Here is a 19,378-nt window from a genome sequence, read left to right as displayed (position 1 = left end):
TATGTTCAAATCAAACTTTATTTATACAGCACATTTCAGACATGGATGCAACACAATGGCTTCACAGGAAAAAACAATGAAAATAAACAGAAATATTGAGGATAAAAAAAAACAGAATAACTGAAACTAAATGAGCATTCTAAGTAAATGCATCGATTAAAATATTAACAATTCACTGCAATATCCAACCCAAAATATCCTGTCTTACTCCATTGTTTGATGTTACGTTCTCCAGCAAGAAAATCAAAAATGTTCCTCAAACAGAAGGTGGAATTAACAAAGAATCCCTGATAACAACCACAACTAAACAGGTTCTAGGAGGTGCTCTGAAAGACACTATGGGGGTATCCACTGGAAGTTGACTAGTAACAACTGGGACATAAAAGACACCCACCATGAGACCCATTAAATCTGCCCAAGAAGAGGCAAACAAAAGAAAAACCCACACCAAACTTAAAGACAGGAAGCAAACCAAGACGGTAGAGCAACTAAAGGTGTTGACTCTCCACATCTATCAAGACAACTGGAGCACTGAGCCAGACACTCTTAAATAGAACCTGGACCAGCTCAGGTGAAACCCCTTCCCACTAACGAGATGGACAAGCCAGCACAGGTGTAACACATACTGACTAACGAGGTGACACCAATCAGTGCGTCCTTATTGCTAACGAGCTATAAGTGCTAACAAGCTATATGGGCCAGTCCAACCTCAAAACATAAATGGAAAAACCAAAGCCTGTAACACCTTCCCCCTTCAGACAACAAATATATCCTATATTTTTGTTGGACAAGTTTGCACACCACCAACAGAAAACAATTTCCATTTCACATTATAATCAACTAAAATGCTTCACCAATATAAACATGGTGTCTACTGGCTGTCAACAATTAAAAACACTTACTTCTAAATAATAATATACAATATAATATTGTATCTTTTCTCCTTTTTCTTTCTATAGATTCCTAAACTATTATTTTTTCCCTTCTAGAACTCTCGTCTTCCTAAAACTCACTAGCTTCTAGAACTCTCGTCTTCCTAAAACTCACTAGCTTCTAGGACTCTCATCTTCCTAAAACCCACTAGCTTCTAGAACTTACGTCCCCTTGGAACGAGCCCAAACAAAACTCATCTCCAATAGGGAAAACCGTGCAGTCAAAATACACTGCTCAAAAAAATTAAGGGAACACTTAAACAACACAATGTAACTCCAAGTCAATCACACTTCTGTGAAATCAAACTGTCCACTTAGGAAGCAACACTGATTGACAATAAATTTCACATGCTGTTGTGCAAATGGAATAGACAACAGGTGTAAATTATAGGCAATTAGCAAGACACCCCCAATAAAGGAGTGGTGGTGGAGGTGGTGACCACAAACCACTTCTCAGTTCCTATGCTTCCTGGCTGATGTTTTGGTCACTTTTGAATGCTGGCGGTGCTTTCACACTCTAATGGTAGCATGAGACGGAGTCTACAACCCACACAAGTGGCTCAGATAGTGCAGCTCATCCAGGATAGCACATCAATGCGAGCTGTGGCAAGAAGTTTTGCTGTGTCTGTCAGAGTAGTGTCCAGAGCATGGAGGGGCTACCAGGAGACAGGCCAGTACATCAGGAGACGTGGAGGAGGCCGTAGGAGGGCAACAACCCAGCAGCAGGACCGCTACCTCCGCCTTTGTGCAAGGAGGAGCAGGAGGAGCACTGCCAGAGCCCTGCAAAATGACCTCCAGCAGGCCACAAATGTGCATGTGTCTGCTCAAACGATCAGAAACAGACTCCATGAGGGTGGTATGAGGGCCCGACGTCCACAGGTGGGGGTTGTGCTTACAGCCCAACACCGTGCAGGACGTTTGGCATTTGCCAGAGAACACAAAGATTGGCAAATTCGCCACTGGCGCCCTATGCTCTTCACAGATGAAAGCAGGTTCACACTGAGCACATGTGACAGACGTGACAGTCTGGAGACGCCGTGGAGAACGTTCTGCTGCCTGCAACATCTTCCAGCATGACCGGTTTGGCGGTGGGTCAGTCATGGTGGGGGGTGGCATTTCTTTGGGGGGCAGCACAGCCCTCCATGTGCTCGCCAGAGGTAGCCTGACTGCCATTAGGTACCGAGATGAGATCCTCAGACCCCTTGTGAGACCATATTCTGGCGCTGTTGGCCCTGGGTTCCTCCTAATGCAAGACAATGCTAGACCTCATGTGGCTGGAGTGTGTCAGCAGTTCCTGCAAGAGGAAGGCATTGATGCTATGGACTGGCCCGCCCGTTCCCCAGACCTGAATCCAATTGAGCACATCTGGGACATCATGTCTCACTCCATCCACCAACGCCACGTTGCACCACAGACTGTCCAGGAGTTGGCGGATGCTTTAGTCCAGGTCTGGGAGGAGATCCCTCAGGAGACCATCCGCCACCTCATCAGGAGCATGCCCAGGCCTTGTAGGGAGGTCATACAGGCACGTGGAGGCCACACACACTACTGAGCCTCATTTTGACTTGTTTTAAGGACATTACATCAAAGTTGGATGAGCCTGTAGTGTGGTTTTCCACTTTAATTTTGAGTGTGACTCCAAATCCAGACCTCCATGGGTTGATAAATTTGATTTCCATTGATAATTTGTGTGATTTTGTTGTCAGCACATTCAACTATGTAAAGAAAAAAGTATTTAATAAGAATATTTCATTCATTCAGATCTAGGATGTGTTATTTTAGTGTTCCCTTTATTTTTTTGAGCAGTGTAAATTGTGATCCATGGCAACTCACTGGCTAAACGCAAAACACAAATCTTTTTGACTGCCCATTCTTGAAACAATCAGCAACCAAGTTGTCCTTACCACGGACGTGTCTGATTTCAAGAGGAAACTCCTGCAATATCCGTAGTAACTTTCCACCTCACTGTGGAGCTTCTCTCTCTTTTCAGGTCTCACTCGAGGAATGTTGTTGGATCGGGACCCAGTCCCCAATGTCATGCTCTAGTACATTTGGGTTGGCACATCTGATAATGAACCCTGATATTCTAAAATTCTAAAAGCAGGGCAACAATGTGAATATAATTGCACCAAAAAGGGTCAGTTGGTTACATAAATAATGATTACTAAATGTCACATGAGAAGTAAATATGAAATATTTGGTTGCATAGTCTTATTTTCAAAAGGCTTTTTTTTCTAGGTGGGATAGCTCAATGTCAAAACACAGTTTTAATGTATCCAAATCAATTACCAATATGCAGAAACAGTTTGGGATAAATTGAAAACGTAAACATAAAATGTACTATATACACAAACATCTGCCACAATAATCATATTACTTGTATTTTTTTAAACAAGCACCTTATAAACTGCACAAGCACCAGAAATGCTGTTGTCTTGACAAGTAGCAATAAATCACTGATATCGATTAGGGGGGAAATCAGGTTGTACGTGCTGTTGAAACTAACACAACTAAACAAAACACATGGAAATGGGAGATATCTTTAACCTCACTGGTTAGATGACAACCCGCAGAAGACAGTCAACTACATTTTGGAGTGATGCATGTAAATGTAGGGGTCGCTAAACAAAGGAACGCAACACTTATTTGTCACCACTCATCGATATCATGTTGAAATCAATTGTGCGAGAGGAGGGAGATGAGGTTGCATGTCCTGTTAAAACTAACAGCTCAAAAACCACACAAAATCTGGGAATAATGTGTACACCACTGGTTAGAGGACAATTTGTAGTAAACAGCTAGCTACATTTTGAAGTGTTGCATTTTGATTCAAGAGGGTCACCAATGTGGTAAACAGCTCACTACATTTTGAAGTGTTGCATTTTGATTCAAGAGGGTCACCAATGTGGTAAACAGCTCACTACATTTTGAAGTGTTGCATTTTGATTCAAGAGGGTGACCAACGTGGTAAGTGGAACAACTCTTTTTTTGTTAGTCACATTTTGTTAAATTCAATTCAGAGCCTGGATCTTTCCCCTTTTATAGAACAGGGGACAAACGTTTAGGGTTCTCTATTATGACATCATTAAAATACTCCTACAATATTAAAACATTCTACATTGTGACATCATTAGAATACTCCTACTACAATGTGTACATCCCTGGTTAGAGGACAACTCTTTTTGTGTTAGTCACTTTTTGTAAAATCATATAAATAGTACTCTTTCAATTCAGAGCCTGGATTTTTCCCTGGAGGCTAATTTCCATATCAGGCTAAAATCAATAGAACAGGGGACAAACATTTAGGGTTCTACATTGTGACATCATTAAAATACTCCTACTACAATGTTAAAACATTCTACATTGTGACATTATTTCATTGATGTCATGAAACAACTCCTTCATGTATTTTCTGATGTTTAATCAGAGATCTTTTATCAGAGTATCTCTTCCCACATTGATCACAGCAAGGATTCTCTCCTGTGTGTGTTCTCTGGTGTACAGTTAGATAGCTAGATCTAGTAAAACTCTTCCCACATTGATCACAACTATAAAGTTTCTCTCCTGTGTGTGTTCTCTGGTGCAAAGTCAGCTGGCTAGATGTAGTAAAACTCTTCCCACATTGATCACAGCAATAAGGTTTCTCTCCTGTGTGTGTTCTCTGATGTACTATCAGGTTGTATGGCCGAGTAAAACTCTTCCCACATTGACTACAGCTACAAGATTTCTCTCCTGTGTGTGTTCTCTGGTGTACTATCAGGCTGTCTGGCCGAGTAAAACTCTTCCCACATTGACTACAGCTATAAGAATTCTCTCCTGTGTGTGTTCTCTGGTGTGCTATCAGGCTGTCTGGCCAAGTAAAATTCTTCCCGCATTGATTACAGCTATATGGTTTATCTCCTGTGTGTGTTCTCTGGTGTATAGTTACATAGCTAGATGTAGAAAAACTCTTCCCACATTGATTACAGCTATAAGGTTTCTCTCCAGTGTGTATTCTCTGGTGTGATTTCAGGGTTTGTTGCCGAATAAAACTCTTCCCACATTGATTACAGATGTATGGTTTCTCTCCTGTGTGTGTTCTCTGATGTATAGTTAGATAGCGAGATGTAGAAAAACATTTCCCACATTGATCACAGCTATATGATTTCTCTCCCGTGTGAACTCTTCGATGTATTTTAAGTTTTACTAAAGAGTTAAACATTTTCCCACAGTCAGAGCAGCAATGAGATTTCTTCCCTGTGGGTCTCTGCTGGTGTTTCTTGATGAGTTCTGATGTGGAGAGACTCTTCTCTGCCCTGTCAGCATCATGATGTTGTTGAGGCTCCCCAGAGGATCCACGATAGTCTCGTCTCTCTCCTGTGTGAACGACAAAGTCAGACAGATGGTCAAAGTCCCACAACAGCAGAAATCCACTGTTTATTTGAGGTAAAAGGTGATGCCCAGAGCATACCCATGAAGGTGTACAACAATTGACATCTGTTAAATTTGACAATTAAGACAGTCAAGTTAGCAACAATAGTCATATTTTGTCTTGATTTCACATTAGTAGTAACATTGATGATTGTATGCTAGAAATAAGTTATTAAAGTTGTTGAAACCCTAAGCAAAGTGCCAGACGACCTTTGGTCTCCAATACAGGCCCCTTACTGGGTTTGCTAAAATTGCGGCACGAGGACAAAGCTCACACAATTTGGTTGCAGAGACTCCTCCATGCTAATCCTTCAACCAAAGTCGCGACTCCTCATAGTGTGTTGTACCAAAGTTCCTTATGGGAACTACACTGCCATAAAAATGTTTCATAAAAAATAAAAAAAATACAAATCAGGCAAGGAACTAACTTTGAGAAGGGTTTAAAACAAAGGTTCCAAGCAATTTATAAATGTTATGGAATGTAGTTATGTTTCGCCTTTAATGTAATGGCAGAATAATATACAATAGCTGTGTTTGAATACCCATACTAACATACTGTAACTACATACTTAATGAGTATATACTACATACTATTAGTTAATTGTAGTATACTGTAACTACATACTTAATGAGTATTTACTACATACTATTAGTTAATTGTAGTATACTGTAACTACATACTTAATGAGTACATACTATTAGTTAATTGTAGTATACTGTAACTACATACTTAATGAGTATATACTACATACTATTAGTTCATTGTAGTATACTGTAACTACATACTTAATGAGTATATACTACATACTATTAGTTCATTGTAGTATACTGTAACTACATAGTTAATGAGTATATACTACATACTATTAGTTAATTGTAGTATACTGTGACTACATACTTAATGAGTATATACTACATACTATTAGTTAATTGTAGTAAACTGTAACGAACCGTTTCCTTTCAGTTGAGCGCTCTTCTCCTTTCTACTGGAAGTTCGTGCTGTTGCTATGCAACCTCTTGCTAGCTAGTTAGCATAACACATGACTAGTTCGACATTTTACCACTTCGGATGTGTTTTTAAATTCAGTCTTGAATACCGGAGTGCTTCATAAATTCAGACCGTTTCGCTCTCGGAGCCATTGACCGTTCTGACCTCAGCTTGCTGGCTACTTACAGACACAAATGAGACTCTGACCATTTTACTTTAAACATTTCAATTACGCCTTTTTTGCCTTCGTTTACTGACACCGGGACATATTCAACGGGTATTGAGCGGTAGTAAATTAATTATTCTGCTCTCTGCTACTCGGACGAGAGTGCTCTGAAATCGGAGTAGAGCCAGAGAGAATTTATGAAAGCACCCGAATGTCCATTGAGAAAACACAACGACCATACCATTTGGCTAAGCTAAGAATGACGGGAATAATCAAGTCAATAAACGTTGGGTAGTTAGTTAGAATATAGTTCATATACTGGCAAGTTTGATGTATAAGTAGCCAACTAACGTTAGGTAGCTAGTTAACATGCTAACAAATTGTCAGCCAACATAACGTGTAAGGTAACTTATTTGAAACGTCGTTACTTTATTAAATTGCTCAACATTTGTCATAATTAGTTAAAACAATGAATTTGTATCGGAGCTCGTTGGACTTCGGCTGAATATTTTCCGCCATTTTCTACAAATCTGCAAACGATGAGACGCCACGCCCATTTCCTGAAGAATTGCACTATGGGCCATAATATACTGCGTGTTTACGTCATATAATGGCAAATTTAGTACGACATCCGGGAACATTTGGCATACTAACTATATCATACTATGACCAATTAGCATACTATATACTCAATTAACATCACAAATAGTACGGTTAGTATGAGTATTCTAACACAGCTAATGACTTATCAACAGCACTAACAATTTGACCCCCACAGGAAATCTACACTGGCCGTTACATTTACTATATAACCATTGATTCTTGAAGAATATAACTTATAAATGCCTCAAATGTTTCAACCGTATTACCCCACCAGAAACCAAAACATAAGCTCGTATAACGCCACTGTTTGGAAACAAGCACTGTATAGCCTTGAAATCTTGTTAAAAACTATCATTTTCACCTTACGGATGGCTAGTCCTTGTATATATAGTGTAGTCAATTCAGGGGGTAGCCCTGAGCTTGACTCAAACCTGGGTCCACTGACTATCAAGCCAACACCTTATAACTGTTACGCCAAGATGTCTGAACTTCTTGACGAGGTCGCTAGGTTTTGGGTTACGGTTGCTACAATCGCTTTCTCTATGAATGTGAAAGTGGTTACATTTCTCCAGCCCCCATCCCTCAGCTGTTCACCAAACCAAGTCTCTGGACACCCATTTTGTTGCTATTTAAATCCTAGGTTTGCCCTTTAAAAAAGCCACACAACAATCAATCAACCAACCAATCTGCAGTTCAAACAATAACAAAGCTGTAATTCCACCACTGTTTTGGTAATAAGATGATGGATGGGGCTGGAGAAATGTAACTACTCTCAAATTCATAGACAGCCATATGGATGCAAGGACTGACCAGCCATGATATCAACATTATAGTTTTAACCATGTTGAGAATATACAGTGTTGGTTTACATTGTTTCTAAACATTGGAGTAAAAAAAGCTTATTTGGGGTTCTGATGTTGTACGACAGTTCTAAGAAGCTCATGAGGCATGTGTTATATTCTTCAAGAATCAATAGCTATAAATAAACACATTTAAAAGGTCTAAATATGGATGTAGCAATTGCATAGTTCCCCTTTAACACCACACATCAGTTCAACAACTGCAGAGTTTGTACCTCTGTTTTTAAGACAGTACTTACTAGTGTTAATCAGGGCCCGTTCATCGTTAGAACCATTGGACGCTTTAACATGCCTTTGGGAAACCGAGCCCAGATATTCAGTTTCCTCCTCCTCTTCTTCCAATGTTACAGTCATCTCCCCATCCTCCTCTTTCACTCCAAAAACTGCATCCTCCTCTTTCTCTTCCCCCTCTTCTTTCACAGTAACATCATCCTCCTCTTTCACTCTGAACGCGTCTTCCTCTTCTTTCACTGAAACGTCTTTCTCTTCTTCTTTCACTGTAACAGCCTCACCCTCTACTTGTTTTTGTATTGTGACATCCTCTTCTTCCTCTTTCACGACAACGTTCAGCCACAGTCCCTCGTTCTCCGTCCAGCAGACCTCCTCTTCTGTAGCAGGAGGAGAGTAGCTTAGTGAGCTCATGGTCGGAGATGTTAGCTAGCTGGGCTAAAGCTAACTTAACCAGCCCGCTAGCTGACTAATAACAACAACCGTAAATATGAAATTAAATCTGATAACTAACTAGACGACAGAAGTGGGTTCAAAACACAGTGGCTAATATATATAAAAACGACTAAAGAGCTATATTGTTTCGGCTATTATGGCTAGCAAGCTACCGAGGTGTCTGAATTACTGTTGCTGCTGTTGAAAGAAGCGTTCCGTCCACGTTATACGTCACACTGGCAGCATTGCCTTAAAGCAGACCGCCATCTGTTGACTGGAGTGGGTAACGCAGTTGAGTAAAATGTATATTTTATTTTCAGACAAAAGTAAAAGTGTAGGAAGCATGAGTTTTTTCTTACCAGAGTGTAACAACACAGTGTGGTTAAAGACTTAGTAACTTAGTTGTATTGAAGATCTGGTTACCTATGTTAGTAAAACGTTTACTGTTGACAGGAGAACAAGAGGAGACAATAGGACGAGGTGGATAATTTTATAATAAGGCCGTTTAATCACATGTAAAGATATCTTAGTAAAATCTTGCAGCAAGGCTCTTTCTGTCTGATTCCTATTGAATCGTCCGGGAAAGAGATAGTTTCAAGGATTGTACAGTACTATATAGACAACAAGCAAAGTAGGTAGATCTGCGAGTCTGGCCTTCCGATTGGTCGATCTGGGTCTTGGGTAGTCCTGATCAGGCCTGGTATCCACGTTCCATTGGTTCCTGAGATAGTTCTTTGCCCTGAGCTCCAACCATGGGTTGAGTGTGTTCTGTGGTTATTATGGGGGAGGGGAATTATGTGTGTCTGTAGTTGGCGTCTTAAGTCCAGCATATGTCCAAGAGAAATGAGGAGTATGTGTATTTTTGTATAATATATGGCTTATGTTGAAGTGTAGTTATTGCTAGTTTCCAGTCTCTATTACAATTTCTTAAACCTATAAGAACAAACAGTTATGCTTTTGCTTTATTACATATTTCTTAACCCGCAATGGTTGGCTACACTTGTTAGGCTAATAGCTAGTTGGCTAAATAGCTAACGTTAGCTGGTTTGCTAGGCTGGTTAGGCTAATAGCTAGTTGGCTAAATAGCTAACGTTAGCTGGTTGGCTACGCATGTTAGGCTAATAGCTAGTTGGTTAATTAGCTAACGTTAGCTGGTTGGCTACGCTTGTTGGGCTAATCGCTAGTTGGATAAATAGCTAATGTTAGCTGGCCAGCTAAGATAACTGCATATAACTAATGTTAGCTGGCTGGCTAAGATAATGGCATATAGCTAATGTTAGCTGGCTGGCTAAGATAACTGCATATATATAACGTTAGCTGGCCGGCTAAGATAACTGCATATAGCTAATGTTAGCTGGCTGGCTAAGATAACTGCATATAGCTAATGTTAGCTGGCTGGCTAAGATAACTGCATATAGCTTGTGTTAGCTGGCTGTCTAAGATAACTGCATATAGCTAATGTTAGATGGCTGTCTAAGATAACTGCATATAGCTAATGTTAGATGGCCGGCTAAGATAACTGCATATAGCTAATGTTAGCTGGCCGGCTAAGATAACTGCATATAGCTAATGTTAGCTGGCTGGCTAAGATAACTGCATATAGCTAACGTTAGCTGGCCAGCTAAGATAACTGCATATAGCTAACGTTAGCTGGCTGGCTAAGATAACTGCATATATCTCACGTTAGCTGGCTGGCTAAGATAACTGCATATAGCTAACGTTAGCTGGCTGGCTAAGATAACTGCATATAGCTAATGTTAGCTGGCTGGCTAAGATAACTGCATATAGCTAATGTTAGCTGGCTGGCTAAGATAACTGCATATAGCTTTCATTCTTTGATATTTGGTTAGATGGCACCTCCATCTCCATTAACTACATCACACCTGCCCAGACCCACTAGAACACACCTCCATCTCCATTAACTACATCACACCTGCCCAGACCCTCTAGAACACACCTCCATGTCCATTAACATTAACTACATCACACCTGCCCAGACCCACTATAACACACCTCCATCTCCATTAACTACATCACACCTGTCCAGACCCACTGGAACACACCTCCATCTCCAGCGCCCGCATCACACTCCTCCACCTATAGCCTCAAACTACACCATTTGAATACTCTCTATCTATCACATACTCCAAGGTGGCTTAGCAGTTCAGACGTTTTTTTCCGTGTTGTCGTGTCGTGTCCTGTATATATATATATATTTACACCTTTTCTTCACATATCTTTAATTTATTTTATTATCCAAGAACTCAACTACAAAAGCTTTCCTGCAAAAGCTTTCCTGCAACCCGCTTCTCCAATTACAATAAGTATTACTTACCTCAATCTGAAAATCCATCGTGGAAGATAGCCAGGGGCTAATTCAGAAGCTAGCCTGAAAGCTAACCAGAAGCTACTCCGATAGCTAGCCAGAAGCTAATCTGTAGCTGCCCCGAAATTAGCCGGTTTGCTGGCTAGCGTTGGTGTTTCAGCTGCCCACGTTTTGCGGTCATCAGCTATTCCTTTAGCTCGATAATCTACCGTCAGTTTTGTGCAACGCGACTCGGACCGGAGCATTCCGGGACTTTTTTTCTCTCAGTTTCCCCGGATTCCAACCGCAGGCTCTGGACACTTGCACCTTGATTTCGCAGCTAGCTAGCTGCATACCGTGTGACTATTGGCTTACGTCGACCCCGGAGCAAACTCAAATCATGCTGGAGCTAGCCAGCTGAGGAGTTCCATCACCATCCGGACCCGTTTCTTTTGTTGCTGCTGCAGATACGGAACCCCACCGGGCCTTCACGACTGACTGCCGACGTTATCTGCCCGAGGGATTTATCCAACCGGCACCTCCGTCCCGACGTTACCTGAACGCTCATCTGAGGCCCGCTAATCGTTAGCTGTCTTATCGGCTGCTATCTGAACAATACCCCACTACACGGAACCTACCGACGGAAACGCACGAGGTATCTACAAACAGACCTCCATCCTATGCTGCTACCGATAGCCATATACCCATATACCCGGCCAGCTGTCTGGATCGCCACGACCCCAACCAACCTCTACTCACTGGACCCTTATTGATCACTCGATTAAGCATGCCTCTCCTTAATGTAAATATGCCTTGTCCATTGCTGTTCTGGTTAGTGTTTATTGGCTTATTTCACTGTAGAGATTCTAGCCCTGCTCTCTATACCATATCCAACCTCTCAGTTCCACCACCCACATATGCGATGACATCACCTGGTTTCAATGATGTTTCTAGAGACAAGATCTCTCTCATCATCACTCAATACCTAGGTTTACCTCCACTGTATTCACATCCTACCATACCTTTGTCTGTACATTATTCCTTTAAACTATTTTATCGCCCCCAGAAACTTCCTTTTACTCTCTGCTCTAGTAGCTCTAGGCGACCAATTCTCATAGCTTTTAGCCGTACCCTTATCGTACTTATCCTCTGTTCCTCTGGTGATGTAGAGGTGAATCCAGGCCCTGCAGTACCTGGCTCCACTCCTATTCCCCAGGCGCTCTCTTTTGATGACTTCTGTAACCGTAATAGCCTTGGCTTCATGCATGTTAACATTAGAAGCCTCCTCCCTAAGTTTGTTTTGTTCACTGCTTTAGCACACTCTACCAACCCGGATGTTTTAGCCGTGTCTGAATCCTGGCTTAGAAAGACCACCAAAAATTCAGAAATTTTTATCCCCAATTACAATATTTTCAGACAAGATAGAACGGCCAAAGGGGGCGGTGTTGCAATCTACTGCAAAGACTGCCTGCAGAGTTCTGTTATACTATCCAGGTCTGTTCCCAAACAATTTGAACTTCTACTTTTAAAAATCCACCTCTCTAAAAACAAGTCTCTCACCGTTGCCGCCTGCTATAGACCACCCTCTGCCCCCAGCTGTGCTCTGGACACTATATGTGAACTGATTGCCCCCCATCTATCTTCAGAGCTCGTGCTGCTAGGCGACCTAAATTTGAACATGCTCAACACCCCAGCCACCCTACAATCTAAGCTTGATGCCCTCAATCTCACACAAATTATCAATGAACCTACCAGGTACCACCCCAATTCCGTAAACACGGGTACCCTCATAGATATCATCCTAACAAACTTGCCCTCCAAATACACCTCTGCTGTTTTCAACCAAGATCTCAGCGATCACTGCCTCATTGCCTGCATCCGTAATGGGTCAGCGGTCAAACGACCTCCACTCATCACTGTCAAACGCTCCCTGAAACACTTCAGCGAGCAGGCCTTCCTAATCGACCTGGCCGGGGTATCCTGGAAGGATATTGATCTCATCCCGTCAGTAGAGGATGCCTGGTCATTTTTTTAAAATGCCTTCCTCACCATCTTGAATAAGCATGCCCCATTCAAGAAATTTAGAACCAGGAACAGATATAGCCCTTGGTTCTCTCCTGACCTGACTGCCCTTAACCAACAGAAAAACATCCTATGGCGTTCTGCATTAGCATCGAACAGCCCCCGTGATATGCAACTTTTCAGGGAAGCCAGAAACCAATATACACAGGCAGTTAGAACAGCCAAGGCTAGCTTTTTCAAGCAGAAATTTGCTTCCTGCAACACAAATTCAAAAAAGTTCTGGGACACCGTAAAGTCCATGGAGAATAAGAACACCTCCTCCCAGCTTCCAACCGCTCTGAAGATAGGAAACACTGTCACCACCGACAAATCCACTATAATTGAGAATTTCAATAAGCATTTTTCTACGGCTGGCCATGCTTTCCACCTGGCTACCCCTACCCCGGACAACAGCACTGCCCTCCCCTCTGCTACTCGCCCAAGCCTTCCCCATTTCTCTTTCTCCCAAATACAGTCAGCTGATGTTCTTAATGAGCTGCAAAATCTGGACCCTTACAAATCAGCCGGGCTAGATAATCTGGACCCTTTCTTTCTAAAACTATCTGCTGAAATTGTTGCCACCCCTATTACTAGCCTCTTCAACCTCTCTTTCGTGTCGTCTGAGATCCCCAAAGATTGGAAAGCAGCTGCGGTTATCCCCCTCTTCAAAGGGGGGGACACCCTTGACCCTAACTGCTACAGACCTATATCTATCCTACCCTGCCTTTCTAAGGTCTTCGAAAGCCAAGTCAACAAACAGATTACCGACCATTTCGAATCACACCACACCTTCTCCGCTATGCAATCTGGTTTCAGAGCTGGTCATGGGTGCACCTCAGCCACGCTCATAGTCATAAACGATATCGTAACCGCCATCGATAGGAAACAATACTGTGCAGCCGTATTCATTGACCTGGCCAAGGCTTTTGACTCTGTCAATCACCACATCCTCATTGGCAGACTCGACAGCCTTGGTTTCTCTAATGATTGCTAATGATTGGTTCACCAACTACTTCTCTGATAGAGTTCAGTGTGTCAAATCGGAGGGTCTGTTGTCCGGGCCTCTGGCAGTCTCTATGGGGGTGCCACAGGGTTCAATTCTTGGACCGACTCTCTTCTCTGTTTACATCAATGATGTCGCTCTTGCTGCTGGTGATTCTCTGATCCACCTCTACGCAGACGACACTATTCTGTATACTTCTGGCCCTTCTTTTGACACTGTGTTAACAACCCTCCAGGCGAGCTTCAATGCCATACAACTCTCCTTCCGTGGCCTCCAACTGCTCTTAAATACAAGTAAAACCAAATGCATGCTCTTCAACCGATCGCTGCCTGCTCCTGCCCGCCTGTCCAACATCACTACTTTGGACGGCTCTGACTTAGAATATGTGGACAACTACAAATACCTAGGTGTCTGGTTAGACTGTAAACTCTCCTTCCAGACCCACATCAAACATCTCCAATCCAAAGTCAAATCTAGAATTGGCTTCCTATTCCGCAACAAAGCATCCTTTACTCATGCTGCCAAACATACCCTTGTAAAACTGACCATCCTACCAATCCTCGACTTCGGTGATGTCATTTACAAAATAGCCTCCAAAACCCTACTCAATAAATTGGATGCAGTCTATCACAGTGCCATCCGTTTTGTCACCAAAGCCCCATATACTACCCACCACTGCGACCTGTACACTCTCGTTGGCTGGCCCTCGCTTCATACTCGTCGCCAAACCCACTGGTTCCAGGTCATCTACAAGACCATGCTAGGTAAAGACCCCCCTTATCTCAGCTCGCTGGTCACCATAGCAGCACCTACCTGTAGCACGCGCTCCAGCAGGTATATCTCTCTAGTCACCCCCAAAACCAATTCTTCCTTTGGACGCCTCTCCTTCCAGTTCTCTGCTGCCAATGACTGGAACGAACTACAAAAATCTCTGAAACTGGAAACACCTATCTCCCTCACTAGCTTTAAGCACCAGCTGTCAGAGCAGCTCATAGATTACTGCACCTGTACATAACCCATCTACAATTTAGCCCAAACAACTACCTCTTTACCTACTGTATTTATTTATTAATTTATTTTGCTCCTTTGCACCCCATTATTTCTGTCTCTACTTTGCACTTTCTTCCAATTGCAAACCAACCATTCCAGTGTTTTTTTAGTTTTTATTTTACTTGCTGTGTTGTACTCACTTCGCCTCCATGGCCTTTTATATTTTTATTTATTTATACATATATCTGTTTGCCTTCACCTCCCTTATCTCACCTCACTTGCTCACATTGTATATAGACTTATTTTTTTCACTGTATTATTGACTATATGTTTGTTTTTATTCCATGTGTAACTATGTGTTGTTGTATGTGTCGAACTGCTTTGCTTTATCTTGGCCAGGTCGCAATTGTAAATGAGAACGTGTTCTCAATTTGCCTACCTGGTTAAATAAAGGTTAAATAAATAAAATAAATAAAAAAATCCCCCAGACACTAGATACTAGTCTCCCTCTCCCTGCCGCTGAAAAACATCCCTACAGCATGATGCTGCCACCACTCTACCATAAAGGCCTGTGACCTTCGGGTTCTTGGTCACCTCCCTAACACCCCCCCCCCCCCCCCCCCGAACTCTCAGTTTGGCCAGGCAGCCAGCTCTAGGAAGAGTCTTGGTGGTGTCATGACGTTGGCCTGTGGGTAGGTTTATGACAGTCATAAATACCTCTTTTTCTCTCTCCCTACTATAACTGATGTGACATAAGGAAACCCATGGGTTAACATAGAGATTCTGGGTAACATCAGAAGTTGGGGGAAATGAACTATATTCTGGTAATCCGACCAACTGAACATATGCGGTGGTACTTAAGGTATATTATGTCAGTTCGGTTGCCCTCTGACACATTCTCATCAATGATAGAATGACATAAACTCTACTGTGGAAAGTCTAAACGTCAGAGGTATCGGATTCACATGGAATTGTTGTTTAATTCAAATGTTTGAATATGACACTACTTGTGAAGAGGTGAAATGTAATTTTAGCTTCCAAATGAGAGATCTGGACTTTCATAAGTGTTCCTCTGCTCACAGTGGCCCGCCCCTGTGAATAGGCATGGGTTATAAACTTTTCAGACACACCCCTCTCCCTCCACTATAAAAGCCATTGACAAGAATATAACTTCCTGTTCCGGGCACACCAGGATGACGGTCCGGTGTCAGAATGGTTCAGATATTAACTACAGAACTAAGCCAACATCAGCATGGACTTTGATTGTGAATGGTATGAACTTTGAACTCGTGTTCACTACAGAAGTGATATCTCCTAGCCGTTGAGTTAGCAACAGCTAAACGCAGGTTAGGAAGGACAGTCCGAGTAACCAACGTTCCTCCAATGTATCCAGAAAGGCACCAGAGACATTCTTCAAAGGACAGAGGACTCGGGTTGGCGACACGGTCCATCTACCACTAACCTACTGAAGCGCAGCTCAGAGTAAATATTTATTGCATTTTCCTTTTCGAATGGGCGGTAATTTAGAATGCATAAGATACTGTATTTACGATAACACAGCTCGCCTATGTTCCAGTCTCCCGCTCTTTCACTAGGACTCAGCCCCTTCCCTTTGTGTAAGAAGCTGTCATATCTATTCCGCCCGCTAGCGACGTTTTTCTGTATGACGTAATTTGTGATCAAGTTATGATTTAATTGTATATGTGTGATTCTGTGTGATTAGTTAGGTATTTAGTAAATAAATAATTAAACCCAATTTTTTCTATTGCTGATTCAACTTGTTAGCCAGGATGTCAACGTCGTGTGTATAGGTGGCAGGGAAGTCAGGCGCAGGAGAGTTAAACGAAGTGTAAATGGAGACTTTTAATAAATGTCCACATAACATGCTCCAAACACGAGAATATACACACATCAAATAAACATGGGTACGAGGACCCGTCGCGCACCTATACACCAAGAATCAACACTTGACATAAAACAATCTCTGACAAACACATGAGGGGAAACAGAGGGTTAAATACACAACAGATAATGAATGGGATTGACAACAGGTGTGTGGGAAGACAAGACAAAACCAATGGAAAATGGAAAAATGGATCGATGATGGCTAGAAGGACGGTGACGTCAACCGCCGAACACCGCCCGGACAAGGAGAGGCAACGACTTCGGCAGAAGTCGTGACATTACCCCCCCCCCCCCCCCCTGCCGCGCGGCCCCCGCCGCGCGTCGACACCGGCCTCGGGGACGACCCGGAGGGCGAGGTGCAGGGCGATCCGGATGGAGGCGGTGGAATTCTTTTAACATGGAAGGATCTAAAACGTCCTCCACCGGAACCCAGCATCTCTCCTCCGGCCCGTACCCATCCCAGTCCACGAGGTACTGAAGGCCCCTCGCCCGAATCCAAAATGGATCGAACAGAGTACGCCGGGACCCCCTCGATGTCTAGAGGAGGCGGAGGAACTTCACGCACTTCAGCCTCCTGGAGCGGGCCAGCCACCACCGGCCTGAGGAGAGACACATGGAACGAGGGGTTAATACGGTAATTAGTGGGCAGTTGTAACCTATAACATACCTCGTTCACTCTCCTCAGGACTTTAAACGGCCCCACAAACCGCGGACCCAGCTTCCGGCAGAGCAGGCGGAGGGGCAGGTTTCGGGTCGAGAGCCAGACCCTGTCCCCTGGTACGAACACCGGGGCCTCACTGCGTCGACGGTCTGCGCCAATTTTCTGGCGCCTTATGGCACGCTGAAGGTGGACGTGGGCTGCCTCCCAGGTTTCCTGAGCGTGCCGAAACCAATTGTCCACCGCAGGAGCTTCAGTCTGACTCTGATGCCAAGGAGCCAGAACCGGCTGATACCCTAATACACATTGAAAAGGGGTAAGGTTAGTGGGGGAATGACGTAGCGAGTTCTGGGCCATCTCTGCCCAGGGCACGAACTTCGCCCACTCCCCCGGCCGGTCCTGGCAATAGGACCGCAGAAACCTGCCCACATCCTGGTTAACTCTGTCCACCTGCCCATTACTCTCGGGGTGAAAACCTGAGGTAAGACTAACCGAGATCCCCAGACGTTCCATGAACGCCTTCCAGACCCTTGACGTGAACTGGGGACCCCGATCAGACACTATATCCTCAGGCACCCCATAGTGCCGGAAAACATGTGTAAACAGGGCCTCTGCAGTTTGTAAGGCCGTAGGGAGACCGGGCAAAGGGAGAAGACGACAGGACTTAGAGAACCGATCCACAACGACCAGGATCGTGGTGTAACCCTGTGAAGGTGGAAGATCAGTCAAAAAATCCACTGACAGGTGCGACCACGGCCGTTGAGGAACGGGTAAAGGTAGAAGCTTACCTCTAGGCAGGTGTCTAGGAGCCTTGCACTGGGCGCACACCGAACAGGAGGAAACATAAATCCTCACGTCCTTAGCTAAAGTGGGCCACCAGTACCTCCCATCAAGACAGCGCATCGTCCGACCTATCCCAGGATGACCAGAGGAGGGTGATGTGTGAGCCCAATAAATCAATCGGTCGCGGACAGCAGACGGAACGTACAGACGACCAGCTGGACACTCAGGAGGAGAGGGCTCTGCACGTGACGCCCGCTCAATGTCCGCGTCCAGCTCCCACACTACTGGCGCCACCAAACACGACTCTGGGAGTATGGGAGTGGGATCCATGGGCCGCTCCTCTGTGTCATACAGCCGAGACAATGCGTCTGCCTTGACGTTCTGGGAGCCTGGTCTGTAAGTAAGCGTAAACACAAAACGAGTGAAAAACATGGCCCACCTTGCCTGGCGAGGATTTAGTCTCTTCGCCTGCCGGATGTACTCCAGATTGCGGTGGTCAGTCCAGATGAGAAAAGGGTGATTAGCCCCCTCAAGCCAATGCCTCCACACCTTCAAGGCTTTTACGACAGCTAACAGCTCTCGGTCCCCCACATCATAGTTTCGCTCCGCCGGGCTGAGCTTCTTCGAAAAGAAAGCACAGGGGCAAAGCTTCAGTGGCACACCCGAATGCTGAGAGAGCACTGCTCCTATCCCAGCTTCGGATGCGTCCACCTCTACTATGAATGGCAAAGAGGGATCCGGATGAGCCAACACAGGCGCCGAGGTAAACAGAGCCTTCAGTTGTCCAAAAGCCCTATTCGCCTCGGCCGACCACTGCAAGCGCACCGGTCCCCCCTTTAGCAGTGAGGTAATGGGAGCTGCAACCTGACCAAAACCCCGGATAAATCTCCGGTAGTAATTGGCAAACCCTAAAAAACGCTGCACCTCCTTTACCGTGGTTGGAGTCGGCCAATTACGCACGGCTGTAATGCGGTCGCTCTCCATTTCCACTCCTGAAGTGGAAATCTGATGCCCTAGGAAGGAGATGGATTGTTGGAAGAACAAGCATTTC

The 19,378-nt window shown here is 44.0% G+C and overlaps 1 protein-coding gene across 1 annotated transcript; it reads right to left on the bottom strand.

Annotated features, from left to right (window-relative positions):
* LOC129839065 (zinc finger protein ZFP2-like) lies at positions 1-8,831 on the bottom strand. Its single transcript, XM_055906335.1, has 2 exons — positions 8,199-8,831; positions 1-5,288 (listed from the first exon to the last, which is right to left on the bottom strand). Exons 1-2 carry the CDS (start codon positions 8,599-8,601, stop codon positions 4,318-4,320), a joined length of 1,374 nt encoding a protein of 457 aa, XP_055762310.1. The 5' UTR covers positions 8,602-8,831; the 3' UTR covers positions 1-4,317.
* Positions 8,832-19,378: the final 10,547 nt, after the last annotated feature.

This window comes from Salvelinus fontinalis, chromosome 40 (genome assembly GCF_029448725.1).
Source record: "Salvelinus fontinalis isolate EN_2023a chromosome 40, ASM2944872v1, whole genome shotgun sequence".
NCBI lineage: Eukaryota > Metazoa > Chordata > Actinopteri > Salmoniformes > Salmonidae > Salvelinus > Salvelinus fontinalis.
This window is presented reverse-complemented; position numbering and strand designations above follow the sequence as displayed.

Excerpts from the sequence above, each read along its gene's own strand:
- LOC129839065 (XM_055906335.1), bottom strand. The coding sequence starts at position 8,601 with ATGAGCTCACTAAGCTACTCTCCTCCTGCTACAGAAGAGGAGGTCTGC. Across the intron at positions 5,289-8,198 it reads ACGGGCCCTGATTAACACTA|GAGAGAGACGAGACTATCGT; the intron begins GTAAGTACTGTC and ends TCGTTCACACAG.